The sequence below is a fragment of the Furipterus horrens genome, unplaced genomic scaffold (genome assembly GCF_987537825.1).
Source record: "Furipterus horrens unplaced genomic scaffold, mFurHor1.1.pri manual_scaffold_16, whole genome shotgun sequence".
Lineage (NCBI taxonomy): Eukaryota > Metazoa > Chordata > Mammalia > Chiroptera > Furipteridae > Furipterus > Furipterus horrens.
In genome coordinates this window covers 4,793,476-4,812,761 of record NW_028327186.1, presented here as the reverse complement: position 1 = coordinate 4,812,761, position 19,286 = coordinate 4,793,476, and the positions used below count along the sequence as shown (strand labels likewise).

Below are 19,286 nucleotides of genomic sequence, written 5' to 3'. Positions count from 1 at the left end.
TCTTCTTTCCCAGAGTATTACCTCAATTATGAAGTGACTTATATGGCCAGAGGCTCATGCAACATCACTTCGGGGTCTAAGAAAGCTGGGCCATGAAGCAAAATGTGACGGAGTCTCTGGTTAGCTCTGAGAAGGAGGGTGGACAATTCAAGGGCTTGTCCTTTAGACGCTGCCACCCATTTACCCCGGAATCGTGTCCTGAGCGCCGTGGGCCGGGGGAGGATCTGATGTGCAGACAGCCTGGCTGGTGTTGGCCCGTACAGGTGAGTTTCTCTCCCCGCTTCCTGTTGGAGCAACCTTCCCCCACCCACATCCTCATTTTCCAGTTGCCTCCCAAACGTTATCTGCTATGTCCTGGAGCCTGAGTTTCGAAGGACTCTGCCTTGAACGATGGAAGAATACATAGGAAGAACTTGAGGAAAACAAGCAGGGCAGCTCTGAACGTGGAAGCCGCAGTTAAGGATCTTCCTCTCGTGCCATCCTTGGGCTGAAGACTGAAGCGATTTGCAGAAAAAGTCCAAAATCACAACAGGGCCCAACTGCCCGGAAGCCCCAGGGCATATGCCCATTGAAGCCACGTGTATTTGGGATCAGTACACAGTAACTTCTAGAACACAAGGCTGTGCTTTCCAAGTCAATTTCCTGTAAACACTGTCAAACCCCAAACTAGCCAAGTCACTTAAAAATAAAAATTTTTAAAAAGGAAGGTTTCTCAAGCCTGAATCTCGTCTTCAAAAATCTTATCCAAACTCCTGGACTTAACAAAACTGAAAACAAGGGTCTGAAGATGTTAAGGAGTCATCTTTTCTTTTTTTCCTTCAAAGGAGGAAGCTCTGTGGCAGCCTCTCTGAGTTTCATGTCAAAGCAAGAGCTGTCCCCGGAGTCCCCCGCATCCTCACCCCTAGCAGGGGGGCTGGGAGGCCAGCGCGCAGAAGCAAAGGAAGCGCCACAACAACCCTCAGGAAGCGTCTCTGTTGTATTCAGAGAGAACAAGTGCTGGCAAGTGACAGAAAAAAAAAAAAAAAAGCATGTTTTGCAAACAATCAGAGTGACCTGGAACGCAGGGTGAGGACTGAAGTCAGCGTTTGCGCAGCAGGAGCCGGACTCCGCGATGCTAGTTAAGTGGGGCGCGCGCTGAGGAGGGCGGGGCGCGCGGGCAGAAGGCTGGTTTCCCTTTCACCCAGGAGGACCTCACACCTGAGGCCCACGCCCCACCCGGTGGGGGCCTCACTGCTTTGTTTGGCTTGAGCCTGGAGCATCTTTGAAATGAGACGAGTCATCGTTTTCTGGAGCTGAAAGCAACCCAGGAACTTGGCACCTGGTGGACGGTCTTGTCTTCGTCTGGCAGGTGAAGAAAGCGCAGGGAGCTCAAGCTATGGGAGTCCCACCACGCACAGGGGAGCGGGGCGCAGCCCCCCGGCTCCTGACCTCGGAGCGCAGGGCTCCTGGCACACCGTGACGGGATGCTCCCACTCCCCACAAAGGGAGGCAGCTCTCCGCCTTTAAAGCCCACGATCCCTTCCCATAAACAACCCACAAATCTCCTTGGATACTGTTGGAAACTGCAGAATCGATCCTCGCACACACCCCCATTCTCCAGTTCTGAAACTGCCCCTCAGCCGCACGAGGCCCCCACACGGCACACCCGCTTCTTCCTCCCCATCTGAGTAAAGCCTGTTAGATGCATTTGTACCCCAAAGGCACCCCCTCACCCCCATCTAAATCCACCGCGCCTCGGCTCTTCCCAGGCCCACTTTCTCCTTTGGAAGAACTTGTCCTCCTGAATCTGCGTTCTCAGCCCACGCGCTCCAGAGCTCGGTGGGGCGCAGAGATACACGTTGAACCTGTTGTTTCTGTCCTCCTCCGCCCTCCACGCTGCACGCCCACAATTCCTCCCTCCCTAACCTCCATCCTTTGAAATTTCTGAACCCCAGCAGAGGAAGCGCCCGGGGGCTCCTAATAAGCTCTGTCATGCTCGAAATATCCGTTCCACCCAGGAGGTACTGCAGACAGCAATTCTGACCCGAATACACATTTAGGGGGGGGAAAAAAAGATGATCTTTTTTTTCAAGACTCAATATATGGAGTTCCTAAAAAGGGCATTCTTATTAATTTTTGTTAACATACCTGTGCTCGCCCCACAGTCTGGGGCTGGAAGGACCCCCTGCGCGGAACCCAGCACCCACCTGCACACGTGGTAACAACGGGGATTAAGAAACTGCCCTTCATGTCTCCGTGACCACAGCGGGTCCCTATTGCAACTTGCCTGCCCTGAAGCTTGCAAAATGTACAGGAAATCCTCCACCACCTACAAGGAAAACCTGCTGCCAGAAAAATGAAGTGTAAACACTTTATATTAAATTAGCCAGGTGTTTAAAAAAAAAAAAAAAAGAAAGGAACAGTATCCCAATCCAATATTTTCCAATCCTGGCTGGCTTTCAAGTCTACTGGTGCCTACGCGAGCAGAGGTATCACGGACGCGTGTCTCTGCCTCTTTGTAAGGGGCAGGATTTGCTTTCCTAATGAATACAAACAATTTGCAAATTAGCCCGCATCTCACACAGCCAGGAGAGAGTGGTCAGCGATCCTATTTCCTTAACCTGGGGCTTCCCTTCTGGGTCTTTCCGCTGGACACAGATGGACACCAACAAGAGCAATCTATTGACCAAAGAGAGAATTCGTTAGCTTGGCCCTATACTCACTGAAGATATTAAGAGATGTCGCAATCAAAACAAAGGAAGAGAAAGAGTGGAAGCAAGTGGGAAATGTCGCTGGGTCTCAGCTTGCGGATGAAGGCAGGTCAACACACGTTTGTGAAACGGTCCGTGTGAAAACTCCTCTTTTACCCCAAACCCTCCCGCTGGGCAGTCTGGCCTTCCGGGTGCTCACCCCCTCCTGTGGCCCCTGGACAGCCAGGGCTTGGCCTCAGGGAGGAGTGACAATGGGAAGCAGTGGCATGCCTCTGAAAATAAACAGTGTCAAAAATATATTAAAAAGCAAACAAAACTACCAGCCCAGAAGCTAAGCTGGCAAAATTTAAAGCAACAATTTAGAAACAGCCTACGCCCGCTTATGTGCCAGCTGGGCCACATTTTTAAGGGCCCAAGTCATGTCTGTCTGTCTGTCTGGTTTAAAAAAAAAAAAAATTTGGTTTTAGGGAGAGTCAGTGTTGAAAACGTTGAGATGCTTAAATTCATGCTCTGTTTTGCAGACACGACCGGAGAGAGCAGGCAGGGTGCAGGTTAGCGAGGACCTGGACTGTAAGATTAGACAGAGGTGAGTTCATATCCCAGCTTTGTCATTTATCAGAGGTGGTGTGACAAAGGGACTCAGTCTCCTCGGTATACGTACAGGACAATACCACCTTGTGCCGTTGGTGAATGGGCAATGTAGTAAACCCTGCACCTGGGTTTTTCCCTGTATGTGGTAGGTCCTCTGTAACTATTCATTATTATTAATTGATCCCTACCCAACATCATTGGAAGGTTCACTGTAGTTTCCGTTACTATTCAGAAGGGCCCCTGAGCTGAGGGTAGGCTGAGGGGTCAGGGGAACAGCTCGTGATGCTGCCAGGAAAGCTTTCACAAGCGTGGAAGCGAAGCCGGCCCCTTCCACCAGGCAGCAAGCTCTTTTTAAGACGAGAAAAAGAATTTTCTACGTTTTGAAAACCTGCACTCGGCTCTTCAAAGAGAAGAAAAAGAAAAACACTCCCTATAGAGTTTGCTGCTAAGTAACTTCATCTAACTTTTATGCGGGTTAGACGAAGACTCTGACCAGAGCAATGATACACAAGCCCCTTCCTTTATGGAATGAACCCCCCCCTACAAGCAACACAGAAAGAGGCAGAGAAGCATCTCCCTTGGTGTTACGGGGCCGAGGTGGAGGGAGGTGGAGGGAGGGGTGAACGTCTGTGAGGCCAGCGTCGGGGCAGAGATCACCAACCACCGCCAATGCTCAGATAAACGAGCAATGCTAGATGCTGCTACTCAAGAGGTCTCTGCAGCGGGTTTCCACGGAGGCTCGCCTGAGAGCTGAGTACCGATTCTGCCCTTACGCTTCTCCCAGGCCCAGGAATGTCTCCCCAGACTGACGGGCCAGCCCGCTAAGCTGCCACCAAGAACACGCGCGGGCTGTCTGAAGGCGAGCCTCGGCCGTGTGCGCAGGCGCCCTGGGCCGCTGCTCCACGTGGAGACGGGAAGGACAGCCAACTGGCGGCGCTCCCGTGAGACGGTCCAGGTCTCATACCACCTGCAGCGCCCACGCTAGAACCCATTCCTCACGCCTCACAAAAACCAGCCTGGGTGCCCGTGCCACGGAGACGTTCCATGGTCCCCACACCCCATCATTCCAGGCCACTGCAAGGGGAAGCGGGGGAGCCACCTGCCTCTCTCAGACTGTCCCCCCCTCTGGGCCTGTACCAAGGATGAGGCAGTCACGGGACCATTCAGTAAGGATTTTGTGATTTCTTGGGGCAGGCCCTGCCCAGAGTTCTGGGACGCAGCTCGGAGTTTCTGCTCCAGGTTCCTGAAAAGCTGCTGACAGTGGCGATGGTGTTACCGAGACGGGGCCAGGGCACACAAGTACACGTGCGCACCCTGAGCTCCGGCCGCTCCAGCTCCTTTCCCTTTCTCGAGGGACGCAGACCCTTTCTTGACTCTGGGCCTTGACATATGATGTTCCTTCCCACTCTCCACCTGCCTCCCCAGCCTGCAGGGCTGGGCCCAGCTGTCTGCACCCCAAAAGGCCTCTCCTGACCACTATGCCCGGGGAGGTGCCCCTCCTGCTGTTTTGCCCCATCATTTTATGTCACAGCATCCTGCAAAGCACTGAGCACATTTACAATCAAAGACATTATTATTATTATTATTGTTATTATTATTATTATTACTATTATTATTATTATTATTATTGTGAGCATTTCACCAGGGCCTGGAGAGAAGAGGGCAGGTGGAGTCAAGTGTTTCATGAGGACAGAGTTTCAGTCTGGGGAGACGAAAAGAGTCCTGGAGACGGAACACCAGTGTGAGTGTGCTCAGTGTCACTGAACTGAAAGAAAAAAAAAGTTCCAATGGTAAATTTTACATGATATGTATTTCACCACAATTCAAAAACAGACAATTTTATGCTTCATGGCTCTTTCTCTTTCTTCCACTCGTTTGTGTACTCTGCATGGGGAGAAGGGGCCTGTGTTTTTTGTCACTGAGTTCCTGGGGCCATGCCCAGACCGTGGCCCATACCTGGTGCTCAGTGCATGTTGTATATTAGTTCAGCGACTCACCATCTATACCTGCTTCCTACGCAATTGTAAGCTCCTCCAGGGCAGGGACACAGTTTCTTATTTTTATTTGCCTCCCAGTTTCTTCTAGAGGGCCTTAAAGAGAAGCGGAGTCAGGTGCCTATGGAACCCTGGCTTAGTACTTATGCAAACTTTTCAAGAGCAAAGCCCTTGAATTTTATATAACGTGTATGCGCAAGGGTGTGTGCATATACAAATGTAGATTTCGCTGTATTTCAGTTTTTGCCTTGGCTGCCAGGAACCCAGAGGAACCACATTCTGGAAAGACTAACTAAATGCCATCCTGGTGCAGTATGGTTATCCTACTGACTCTGCCCCTCAGGTCCCAAGTCATCCTACCTTTTTTTAAAAAAATTATTTTTAGTTGAAATCTACTCCTATCCTCTTTGGCATTAGACAAAGTAGTATAAATATCAAAAACAAGTATCGGAATAAAGTGTCCTGCAGGAAGAGCACTTTTGTAGGTTTGGACAGTGAATTGTTAGTAAATAAATAAAAACAATACCAAGAGTAATATGAAAAAAGTACTCTCCTTGCCCATTCCAGAAAACGGGAAAAATGACAAAAATCAGAGAAGCCATGCCGAGGTGATGAGGAATAAAATAAGCCACAAGTCCTCCGGCTTCATTCCTGGGCTGATTTTCCCGGAAAATAACCAAAGAAACCATTGGACCTGACACCCAGCCCCAGCCACCGTTCTGGTCACATTTGCTTTGGGGCAGACAAAAACAACCCTCTCACTCTCTCTCTTTTTAAAAATAAATTATATCTTATTAACTTGTTTGTTTAACAACACACAGTAAATAGAATCATAAGATTTCAGTAGGTGGAGGGTTTGGAATCCAATTCAGAAACTCAAAGAGTTTTTAACATACATCTTCATCAGGTCGATCTTATATTTGCAAAATCTCAAAATACCTTGGTTAATATTTAGTACCTCTTTCTTCAGGTCTTGAGGCAATTAGTTTGTTTGGGGTTTTTTTGTTTTTGTTTTTGTTTTTAAAGTGGCTGAAGTATTTTAGATGTAATTTACTTCTCTAGCTGAAAAAGTGAAATGTATTATCTTTAATGTTCTCTTGAAATTCTGGGGATTTTAATTCTGTTGTGAAAACACTGCATATTTCCACGAGGCACCTCTAAAACTCTCTCTCTTTCGGGGGCTGTTTGGAAGGAACAGCTGAAGGTACTCGATGGAAAGAAAAAGAAAAAGAAAAAGAAAGATGTTTGCTCTCTTCGGTAATAAGGCGTGTGCCCTGTAGGGGGCACTCCCTGCCACGTGTGCTGCGAGCTTGGCCTGCGGGGCCCGATTGAATCTCCACAGCTCCGAGGAGCCTGGGAGCCTAATCTGTTCCCATCTTGTCCCGATCTTTTCCCGATCGGAAGCCTGAGGCCCCCGAACGCAGCTTGGAGGCGGCCGAGGCAGGCACCCCGACCGCGGCGGTGCGCCCCAGGGGCCGCGCTTGGGGTCGGTAGGCTGCCGAGCACAGGACACGGGGTCCTCCAGGGTGATTGTCCGAACTCTTAGGGAGGAATCAGCATTATTTTCCTCGTGAGCAGACTGAGGACTAACGAGGTCGGGGCTTGCCAGGGACACGGAGCTCGGAGCTCCGTCCCAAGACCGTACCGGGCTCGTTCCTGTGCCTTAAAGACCCATCAAGGCCGTTTGGAGCCAACCCAAAGGGCCAAAAAGTGATGAATTTGGCTACATAAAAAGGTGGGAACTTTACTGCTGGGCTTAAAACCTAACTTCAAAATATGTCTCAGTTATTGCTACTTGAAAAGTCCTAATTCACACCAATGGGGAGCACACAGAATGAGTCCCATCCCGAACCCCCGGGGGCTGCCGGGGCTCACAGACGTGCGTGGCGCGTCCTGCAGCCAGGCCTGCCGATGAGGTGCACACGCAGATAGCGATTCAAGGTCAAACTTCACGTCCTGAAAGAAGACTCTCGGCTGAGAGGACCACGGGATGGAAGGGGGTGTGCGAGGCAGGGGTAGGCGCATTCCAGCGGCCGGGGATTGTGGGTGCGGCTGCTCCTATTTTTCAACGGAAAATTATAAATTGCCGTCTTTATTAATCTGGAACTCAAAAGCCTTTACAAATAACCTCAGTGCATTTTTTACCTTGAAGACAGAGCTTAATCAAACAAATTGAATTTGTTTAAAATGTCCCAGGATGAGGTCCAGAAAGAGGCTTCTGCTGCTCTACGAAGTTAATGCCTATGGATCTCTTGCTCAAGTGGCTTAGAATGCGCTAATTATTCTTTCTCCCCCCTTCCCTGTCCCGGCACAAGGAAATTTTAAACCATCTACAATCCCTCCATTAAGTTAAAAAATAAACAAACAAGCCTGCATTGTGAGAGGCGCCATGAGTGTGTGTCTGCCTCCTCGGCTTCCCATCACAAAAGGCCAGGGGCGGTAAAGAACACTCGCTGGTCACTATTTCATGCTTGGTGTTTCTTTCTTCTTTTTTTTTTTTTTTTAACCTTTATGTATTTAATTGATTTTAGAGAAAGAGAAGGGGGAGACAGAAACATCGATCGATCTGAGCTAGAAACATCCAGTACTTGTTTTTAAAAAAAAAAAAAAAAAAGTGTAGCAATTCTGTTTGGCCAGACAGTGAAAAACAAAAACCTCAGTCATTTGTTTAAACAAACTCACAGAAACAAAACCACTTCCTCAACAGTGAATTCTAAAAAGGATCACACGTTTCATGGGATTTTAAAAACTTTTTTTTTTTTTCCTTTCACAAATTAAAAAGCAGAATAAGGGAACCGAGCGAGCGGACATCACCCCTCTCTCCCCCGCTTATCGAGTTCTGGTTTCGGTCAGGGGCCAGCACCGCCGACGGCGTTTTCTCCCGTCCCAACAGGAAAATTTCATGGCTCCCGAAGGTCTGAGTCAGACCCGAAAGCTCATGAATATTCTGATTTTCTGGAGCTGGAAGCCAGGAAATCACTGTAATTGATGACCAGACACAGATTACCTACCAAATGCCTCGTCCCCATAACTACAACAATGAAATAATTTATCAAAAGGTGGGTTCGCATTTTTCGAAGTTATTAGGCACAGGGGCCAGTTTCTAATTTTTAAGAGGAGATTTCGCTCTTTCGAGACTTTCCTCCTCTCCCGTAAATGGCTCTCTTGTGCACTGGGGTCTCCCTTCATACACGCCTTGGCTTTGTTGCATTTTAATGAAAGCGAAGAGAAAGTAAACTGGAGAGAGAAAACCTTCGCTGCCCAGCCGCCTCGGAAAGAAAGAAGTGCGCTTGTTCGCGGTTTAAAAATTAGGATCTGCGTTTTTTACTTTCCCGGACGCCGGGAGTGTAGAAGGGGACGAGCGTGTGCGTGGCGGCGGGGACCGCGACACGCGTGCCGTCCTGCGGGTGGCGTGAGCGCCCGAGGCGGCCGGGGTCTAACGGGAGCGGGAGCAGCCGCGCGTCAGCTCGGGAACAATAGGCTGCACCCGGTTTGGGAATGCACGCCCCGCGTCCATGTTACTTTTTCTTCTTTTTGCCACACACACTCGCATCTTTTACTTTCATTTTAAATTGTCCACCGATCGTTCGGTACGTTCGCGGGGGACTGCGGGGCGACCTCGACAAGTTATTTTGCCGAAGTTGTTGACCCCGTGAGCCCGCTGCCTTCTCAGGGAAAGCGGTGACATGGTGGCCGCCAGGCTCGGAGGTTGGAGCACGTCCCCCTTACAACTTTTAGGGCAACTGTTTTTTTGGGTTTTTTTTTTTTTTTTTTTTTTTTTTTGTGGCTGTTGTTTTCGCAGAACTCAAGTACCGTTAAAAAAAAAAAAAGCTATAGAATTTGTAGTGTAACAGTTTGGAATGCCTAACTTTCCGCCCTAAACCGGATTATCGACATGCAGGAAGTCCAAGCCTTCCACGTCCCGTCCCCAGGGAGGCCGCGTGGCTTCTGGCACCGTGGGCTCGCCCCACCCCCCCGCCGCCCCCGCATGGCTGAAACCACGCTTCCGTGGCAAAACTTGAACCGGCCAAGAAGTTTAGACGACATGATCGGCGATAAACACGAAACCGTGTGCGTGTTTTCGGCGATCGAGGGTCTAGAATTCGAAGAGGGGACAAAAAGAAACATGGGGCCGATGTTTTTCCCAAAACCAGACCGCCACACCCGGCCGCTCCCTTTTCCGTCCACTCCAAGCACGTGGCGTCCGGAGACCACGTGACGTGGCGGCGGGGGGCGGGGGGGCCCCGCAGTCACGTGGCTGGCCCGCCCTCTGCGCGGGCACGCGCACGCCTGGCCCCGCCCCGCCAGCCTGGCTGGCGCTGTCGCTGGCGCGGGCTCAAGACGAGTACGCGGCGGCCGCGTGGCAGATTCGGGGCCGTGGCCGCCTGTGCAGTAAGTTTAATGGCTACACATCCGGACTCACTCCAGCCTCGGGCGTGGAGGCCCGACGTAGCCCTGGAACAAATGTTACGTGTCTCGCGGTGCTTTGCGGCCAACTTTAAAACATTCCCCGATCGCAGGCACGGAAGAACTTTAAGTGCACGGATCGGGACTTGTGCGCAGCCACACATTTAAAAGCCACACGCACGCAGCACCCACCCCGATTAAGAATCATCGGTTCCACCATCCACACTCCTACCCGGTCCCGCAGATGGGTGACCCGATACCGTATCCCGTTAGGCTCCTACGGTTCTTTTGTGAGGTTCTTTTGTTGGTTGGTTTTTTTTCTTTTCCTTACATAACAGTTACATTCCAAACTCCTAAAATTTAGTTTGTGGGGCGTTCTAAATGCCAGTGAGGAAAAATAGGGGCTCCTGGAAGCTTGGGGTACCTCGTGTGATCTTGTCTAAGCGTGATAAAATTACAAACTGGGGTGGATTGCAGGATATTTTAAAATGGGGGCATTCTTACAGTCGAGGAATATAAATACTTTTTCGTTCTTAGAAGGGCTGAGTGAAAAGACAAAAGATCACATAGGATAGGACTAAAATGGAAGAAAAACGACCTCATTTTAAAGAGCCCCTCTTTGTAAAGGTAAAGAGTAGTTTTACTCTTTTTTTTAAGTGATGGAGGACTCAAAAGAATGATTTCCTCACGCAAATCTGATTTGGGGCTGCTGAAGTTTAATTAATTAGGGCTGGGAATCAGAGCCAATTCTCCACCTGGGTTCCCTGCGAGCCCTCAAAGGCAAGACATACTTGCAGCCACGACCAAAACTAATGGGACTTTTTTTGTTGTTTTTTTTTTTTTCCAGTTGAGATCTCCCTTCTCCTTCACCTCCTCGGAAGGGGAAAATGGCAGCGACATTTGAAATAACACCCATGTTGGAGATTTCTCAGGCTCCTGCGGATTGTTCTGCCGCATGTCATTCCCAATTGTCCTCCCAGAAAAAGTGGCGCTGCCACTGCCACTTAAAAAGTGTTATGCCCCTCATTTTAAAAATACATAAAGTCCTCAGAGTAGAATTCCAATGACTAAGTGTAGGAAACAGAAATAGAAAAATCACCATTTGGCAAACGCCGCAGTAATGGGTGTTAAAATTAGCAGGTGAGAGGATAGTGAGGAACAGTGTGAACGGAGCAGTCTCGAGTACCTGCCCCCCAAAAGAGGCTTCCTCATTACAAAGGGAAAAGTAATTCCCTTTGGATTTAATCAGGAAGAAGCATGCACTCGGCTAGAAGGACGCTGGACAAAGTAAGGGCCTGTGCTCTTCCAAAGTATGCAGTGACTACAAAATGGTCCCAGATTCAGAGAAACTGGAGAGGTAACAGCAAATGTGAGTGCCGCGCCCATGTGAGCATGGTAGTTCTGACGCGGTGGGATGGTTATGAGACACCTTAACCTCTAGGGAGGCTGGGGGAAGGTTATGCAGGGCTCGAGGGTACTTTTTGTGACTTTCTTTGCAAGTCTGAAATTATTTCAAATGTAAAAGTTTTAACAAATAATCGTTATTTGAAAGTTCCTAAAGGAAAAGAAAGCAACTTACAGGGGGGGCCTTCTCGACTCTATTGAGAGATTCTTGAGCTACCAGGATACAAGCTAATGAATCACTGGTGAACTCCGAAGTCTCACTTTGAATGATAGACTAAACTGTGGGCACACGCTTCCCACTTGAACCAGAATTCCTAGCAATCCCACCTCCCAAAACAGTCATAAATAATTTGGAGATAAGGCAAATTGGTACTTTTTTCCAGATGATTCCCTGATAAATATCGTTGCTAGAGGCTCATGAGGCTGGTAGAGACCCAGGCATGCAAGTTGAGGGCCCTTTCCATTCTGACCTAGTATTCAGTGTGGGCCTGATTTATCCTCCAGCAGGATGGAAGCGGGAAGGAAGATGGCTGAGGGATGCAGAGAGAAAACAGTCAACAGAATGGACAGCAGAAAAATGCACACAGCTCCCCCAGATCCCTAAAACAACTCTTTGTCTCTAAGCTTTACATGTGGCAAGAGCTGTATTTTTCCGATTTGGCCACATACTCTGTTCTGTCATCTGCTACAGAGCGTATAGGCTTCTGCTCTCTTCCTGTTATGCATGGAAGAGACCAAATTCTCTCAACAGCAAAGAGCAACCCTGCAGTAGCAGCAATTTTCCCTGCGTCGCAAGCCCTACAGTTTCCTGATCCACCACTGTGTGGTGGGGAAGGCAGTAAGGAGAGCTGGCACTCCAATGTCACCTGAAAAGCCTGATCTACTTTTTTTTTTTTTTTTCAGCTACTGGCCTCAAAGGAATTGATCCTCATTGGGGAATAAAGGAAAATCGAGGCCAAAAATGAACGTGCAAAAGCTAGCGTTCGTACTCCGGTGTTCCCAGCATGACGGGATGTGCAGCAGAAGGTGAGATCCAAGGAGGACCAGCTGCCTTAGGTACCCGGTGCCACGTATACGCAGTGTTACCCGAAGGCACGGAGTGACGTCCCACTGATTAAGCCCCTGCCTCGCACCCGGAACTGCGTTGATGAAATCCGACCAAGTTTCGTCCCACAGACAGGAGACTTGGGGCTCAAAGACTGGTCTCACTTGCCCAGGGTCAGAGAGTGCCGGGTGGTGAAGCGTGGCCTCAGGCTGGCCTTGCTCTAGGATGCAGACTATTGTATGAGACTGTGTTGCTTCCCAAATTAAAATAAAGTTCTCTTGCAAGGGCTGCAACAGCTAAGAAGTGTTCACTGCAGCGGAGAGCGGAAGGCCAGTGTTCCCTAGAAGAAGAGACACCCAGGAGGGTGGGAATAACAAGGGAGGGGAGGACCTATACCCAGGTATATTGATCTGAATGTGAGATACAAGAGGATCCTTCTAGAATACTGTGTCGTTAAGCTAGGTCCAGGATACAGCAGTGGCGATCACATCCATTTGGAAGATGCTTTTGACCACTGCTTTGGCTTCACTGTGGGTAAATGTGTTCTATTCCATTTTAATGAGGCCAGCAACTGTTACATTATGGGAGAGAGACACATATGGATGGTGGGACAGAGAGAAGTAAAAGAGAGGAAAAAAAATATGTGAAATAAAAACACTCGCAGACTGAACCTCACCTTTGCAGAATTCAACCATCCAGCAATAGACGTTTCAGGGGTGGGGAGCCAAGGACTGGAAAGAAGCTAGATTTCACTCACACGCCATTCTAACAAGCTTAGAAATCCGTCTTCACAATACCCATAGCAAAGAGAAAGCAGGAGCTGAGAGCCACGGCTTTCTCGTCTTACTGCAATAAGTCTATTAAACAGAAATGGAGGCATAAAAATGATAAAACCAGACCATAAGAACACACTAAGCACAAGAAAGCTTCAGTCTAAGGCAAACTGCTTCCCACTAGGCCTTGAGGCTATCACTGTATTATGCATAATACAACAATTTATGCTCACTGCCGTCCCCGCGCAGGCCAGAGATGATTAAATTATATTCACTAGAGTAAGAAGCAAAGAAGTACATAATCTATGTTGTAAAGATTTCCAGCATGATAGTGTGCAAAGAAACGAGCACAGGAGTTCCAGCCATCCCTAAGGCTTTGCTCTACTTCTTTGTCCCTTCGTGCAATTGACAAATATTTATTGAGCCCCTGGGAGAGGGGCTGATATGAGAGGCTTCTGCTGTCATGGTCTAGTCTAGTAAGTATCGAAGAGACTCAGGGCCCTAGTTTCCACCAGGGTGGGACAAGCATTTGGACTTTTGTACTGAGTGCAAACGAAGTTTGGATTTACTTTTGGATAGGAGCAACTGAAATTGGCGTCTCTGATCATACTTTCAGCAAGCAAGGAGCAGTCAGAGTCGGGAACAGGTACCCGCATGCGGCCTTGCCTACGCAAAAATATAACAGTAGGTGAGGCCGACAGAATTCTGATTCCCGAATTTGCCAGCTTTCCCCTCCTTGTTGAGGAAATTAATTCTGACACACATGTATTCTTCTTACATTTAGGCTGTAACATCCCATAACTGAATCACTATACATTTAATCAGTGCATTTCAGAATGTGACATGTTTTAAGTAGTGACTCATTTTTTATAAGGAAAAATCCTCGACATCTTGATATTGGCTGAATCATTTACAAGATGGCAAAAACTGTAACTTAATCAGGAAGCGCAGATACACTAAAATTACTTTTCAGTTCCGTATTGTTTTAGAAACCCAAGGGTCTCTTGCCCCTCTTGAGGGCACGGCTGATAAACTGGAAATTTTCATTTTAATGGGCTCTTCCTTGGAAGAAAACACCTGACAGAAAATTGTCTCTACCGTCTTGAGTGTCAAGATGGTAGCGCAAATGAAAGCATGCTTTTGGAAACTGGGTCTGTCTGGGTTCAAGCCCTGCCTCTCCCACCTATCAGGAATGTGACCAGGGAGACCTTGCTTTCTCTGGGCCTCTTATTTGCTCATCAGAAATACAATGTTGGTAGAATCTATCCCGCTGGCTGCTGCAAAAATGAAAGGTAATGTACCTGACCAGTGAGCCCTCAATACACCCCTTACTACTTTGCAAGTGAACATGCTGAATTTTTACGCAGGCCCCAATGTCATGGGCTTTGTGAATGATAGGACCATGAAGCTCTAACTGGATGTGTTTTTATGTTAGATAATTTTTAGTATGAGTTTTCCCCCCATGTTTTTTTTTTTTTTTTTTGAAAAGGGGCTCACATTCCCCTGAGGCAGAACTTTCCAGTAAGCCGAATGAAGTTAACTAAGGAACAATGACAATAAAATCAAAGAGTGAATGAAGGGAGAAGTCCGCCTTCCATTCCTTGAGGAAGGGCAAGACACTCCCGGGTGTGTGCAAGCACCTTCTAGCAGAGCTGGTCCCAGATGTCAGGTGGGGTTTGGAACGCGGAAGCTTCATCGGCTGGCCTTGGCAGACACGGGTTGTTCAAAATAAAACTCAGGGCCGGTGATGGTGGAAGAGGGACAGAGATTTCTCCATGGCAAGCGCGGAGCTAAATGCTGCTCTGATTTGTTGTGCTGCCGGGCAGAGGAACAACAGACAGCCTCACCCACATTTATTAGCATCCTGAAAGGCAGTCTGTGCCTCTGAACCCCACCATTCTCTGGGCCTTTATCCCTCCATTAAATGGCTGAGACTGTCCTTGTACAGTGGGGTGGATTGATGCTATTTCTGAAGCATGCAGTTCATTTCAAGAGGGGGAAAGAGGGAGGTTTATGTTGGAAATATTCTTCTATTGAGAAGAAAAATTAAATATAAGTGGAAATAATGTTTTCATGAAAATGTTTTCATATTTCAGCATTTCCCCGAAGCACTCTAATCTCAATACATCACAGGACGGTGCTACACTAGAAGGAATGAAGACAAAATGAATTTAAATAAAAATTGAAATTGACCAGCCAGGCTTTATTTATCCTCCCACCCTGATGAAACAACAAAGCAAGGGAAAAAAAAAACCCACAGATGCACCCAAAAAAGAAATAAAAATATCAACGCCACAAAAATTTTAAACTCAAATTGAGAGTGCCAAACTTTCTAAAATCCAGCTTATTTTCACAACCACAAAAGTTTTTGACTGTCCACAAGGCAGTGGCCATGTGAGAAAACGATCAAGACCTTGGTTGTTTTCTCTCACCCAAGAAGCACATTAGTATTTAATTATGGAAGATGACTTGCTTGTTTTATGGTTCTTAGATCATTAGGAATATCTAAGCACTTGCCACTAATCAGCGTTAACAGCCCCAGGAAATGTGTGCAGTTAGACAACTGGTCTAATTGATTGTGTTGCATTTTTAAAAAATTGGCACACCTCCTTGATGAACCCTGAATATGACAAGAAAAATGAAATGCACAGGTCTTAATTTCCCTTATCTAAATAAACAGACATTAGGAGGAAAGAATTTTGTCAGTTAGTCACGTGTCTAGGTCTGTACTGTCTGGTGACCACATGACAAATTTGGCTATGCCAATTGAAATTCATCTGAAGTTCACCTCTCAGTCCCACTAGCCACATTTCAGGCGCTCCATTCCACATGGGGCTAGTGGCTCCCTCATTGGACAGGGCCGGTAAAGAACAGCCCTTCCATCTTTGCAAAAAGTTCTATAGGACAGCTCTGGTCTAGGTGAGAGAACTGAGCTGTGAGCTTGGGGTTGTTACACATTTGTTTTAAAAGATGTACACAAAACGGTCTTACCTGAATGTTGGGGTGCTTCTGGATTAGCCACTTAAACACACCTGGTTTACCCTAAGTAACTAAAATTCACAAGCCAAGAAAAACCCAATATATACTCTCTCCTCAGCATCATCTCTAGTTTAATTTCAACTGTAACACCCCTCTCTTCCCTATCAACGGAACCGCTCCCCCAAAACTGGGATAAGGATTCCTGCTGCCTGTGGAGAATGGAGCTAGTTGTGGGCAGAAGGGCAAATCATTTTTAGTGAGAAAGACCTTCCCAAGATATATTGAAATACTAAAACACAGAGCAGGCATTAAATATGAAAACACATAGCAGGCTTCCCTTCCCCCTATATGGCCATCACCACACTTCTATTTATTTAATGTCTACATTCCCTGCACCACTCTGAGCTCTGCGTGAGCAGAAAGGAAGGGCTCTGCTTGCTGTTGTCCGCCCATTACCAGCACAGTGCCTGGGACAAGCAGATGATCATATTTTTGTGGAATGATTGAATGAAACTTAAGAAGAATGGTATTTTGCTCAAGAACAGCAAACATCCTGGATCCAATTCTTTTCTATTTGGATAGCAATCCACCCTTTATTTTCAGACACAAACTTAAAATAACTTAGCAGACTGATTCATGCAAGCAGGCGCGCTCCAGTTCAATGTCTTCCATACTCAGCAAAGGCATAGCCCCAAGCCTTTTACATCTGCTATCTCATCTGCCCCTCCCTCTGATATTTTGCCTGCTACAAAAAAAAAAAAAGAAGAAGAGGAGGAAATCGAGGCTTAGGAAAATTAAGTGACCTGCCCAAGGTCACAAAGCTATCAACATAAGGTTTAAAAAGCTCCCTTGGTGATGAATAAGGCATAATAGCTGGGTGTACAATTCCTGCTGCGTCAGGAAAGCTCCCACGCATCTTTGTACCCCCTGAGTTTAGCATAGCACTTGCCCTGCAGACACCCCCAAATGTTCTGATGGCACCTCTGTTCAGTTGTTCGGATGGCTCAGAGCTACCTAGGATTGGGAAGGGCTATCTAGAATTGGCGAAGGTGCCTACTAGGGTCATAGACGTGGGCAGAGCTCAGCACACCCCACCTCTAACAGTGACAGTGGGGACCCACAGTGACCTTGCTGCCTGTCCACTGTATGGCAGGCTCATGCTTTAGCCTCATGTCCATTGCATGTCAGGGGCCAGTCTGCTTCTGTAAATTGACCTCTGCCCAGCATTGGGAGGAGCCGGAAGCAATTGAAGAGTTACCATCTTCCTCCCTCCTCAGAATTTCCACCCAACAACTCCATTATTTTAAAAACACATTTGACAATGACCTAGTAAGGACCTGTTGGGCCCTAGAAACAATGGTGTTCAAGGGGCTCAGGCTTTCCTTTTTGGCATAATTCAGATGAGGGCTTCTGGAAGTCTGACCTTCTTAAGTCTTCATTTTCATTAAAAAGAATCACTATTCACAAAGCAACAGGTTCTAAATTTATCCATATGAAGAACTCCTTTTTTGTTTAATATATATCAAGAGCTTGCCAAGTGGGACCCAAGAGGGCATATGTATCATTCAGGGCATCTGTCCTTATGGAGGAAGGATAAACGAACACGAATCAGTTTCCCCAGGAAGTGATTTTGGGTAGTTCCCAGCAATTCTCTCAGCGGTCCTCTAATGGAGGTAGCATCTCCATCTACGGCTGATTAAAAAAAAAAAAAGCGCTTACTACAGCGCCCACTTACTGAGAGCCACCTCAGGGCCAAGGACAGTTAATCCTCACGGCGCCCCCAAGGGAGAGGTATGATCTCCCCTTTCTCCAGATGAGGAAAGATGGCTAGGAGGGACAGTCACGTGTCCGAGGCGCTGGCGGGCCGGCCCCCAGCCCCAGTGCCATTCTGCGAGACTGCCTCCACCCAGACTGGAGACTCGCAGAAAATAAAAAATGAACTCAAGACCACGGAGGCCACACCATAGCGTCCCACAGGTGGCAAGGACAAGGTTCACACACAAAAAAAAATGGGTGAGGAGCTCTGTGCAGCGGGGTGGCCTCATGGAGGGCAGTTCTGGCCAGTTGCGAGGGGGACCCCAGAACTGGGGAGGCAGAGTAAGGAACAGAGAGAGGAACTCCACGTGTCCGGCAGTCACAGGGGTACCGAGCAGACTGGTGGCCGGCAGAGTCACAGGCACGTGCTGGGGGGCCGGGGGAGCGGGAGGCAAAGGCAGGCTACGGTCAGAGCCCAAGGCCCAGCGGTGCAGGAAAGAGGGGACAACCTGTCCCTGGGCACGGATCAGAGGCACGACTTCAGGAGGTTCACCAGGTAACTCGCTGAGGGGCAGAGCAGCCAGGGCTCTTCTGTTCCCCACTTATTTGTACAGGAGAAAGCCACTTGGCTCCCAGACCGGCCTGCCCTGGCACTCGCCAGCAGGGAAACATGCTTGGGTTATTCAGACGTGACTTCCTGGCGCGTAGAGGCGGTTGGCATGGAGAAATGAACAGGCTGACCTGGCCAGAAAAGAGCAGGTGACGCAGAAACCCAGCAAAAGATGAGCTCAGCATGCCACCCTGGATGAGTAGGAGGCTCACGTGAAATGAAGGGGCCCAGACGAAAGATTGGGGAGATGATCCACCCGATGTAGGGGTGGCAGTGCGGTGGGCACTCAGGCACCTCCCAGAGCCCAGCAAAAAGCCAGGCACACTCTTCTAACCTATTTCCTTCAGCCTTCACAGCACTGGTTAGATACCTGGATTCCCCCTCAGGCAGGGGACACTGATGCTCAGGGAGGGGAAATGAATGCCCCCCCCCCGTGAGCCAATAAGGGCCAGGAGCTGAGCACACATCACCTCTTCCTTGGAGTGCCTTTCTGCCTCCAATCAGGTGCCTAGTTTGTAACTTCACATACTGGTGTGACAACGGAGAGGGACTCCATGGCCGGAGGCAGAACGCTGTCCCAGCCCTGGAGTCTCCTTCCTGCTGTCACCTCATAGCTTCTCTCACACCCTGCAATGGAAGGGGAACCTATTCTAACAATATCATAACGTACATTCATTGGATCGTCTTGGAAAAGCTGCAGGAGAGAGAGAGATGGATTTAGAGACAGAGGTAGAGACAGAGCCAGAGAAAGAGAGAGATTGAGAAAATCAAGTCAGGTGTGGTGGCTAACTTGAAATAGGACATGTTTCCTGGGCCTTAAGTAGGTCTGGAAGCTGCTCTTGTATATCATGGCAACCGCGTGTCATTTCTTATATTTATATTTTCAGTGTAACTTTCTCACTTTTCACTAGCTAGACCCACCTCAGCTGCCCCACTGCTGAAAAATTACTCGGTCTGCAGGGCCACGATGGGCAGAGGGCCCCACCACCCACCCCCACAGCTGCCCCTCCAGGTATGTCCCCGCAATTCCTATCAACC

At 48.3% G+C, this 19,286-nt stretch overlaps 1 protein-coding gene across 1 annotated transcript in view; it reads right to left on the bottom strand.

Moving 5' to 3' along the window:
* Window positions 1–4,917: 4,917 nt before the first annotated feature.
* Window positions 4,918–19,286, bottom strand: part of LOC149992030 (insulin-like growth factor 1 receptor) — a 158,685-nt gene continuing 144,316 nt past the window's right edge. Inside the window, exon 3 of the mRNA XM_090263864.1 lies at window positions 4,918–5,046. Coding sequence (XP_090119990.1) covers window positions 5,039–5,046 — 8 coding nt within the window. The 3' untranslated portion in view covers window positions 4,918–5,038. The remainder of the gene's footprint in view (window positions 5,047–19,286) is intronic.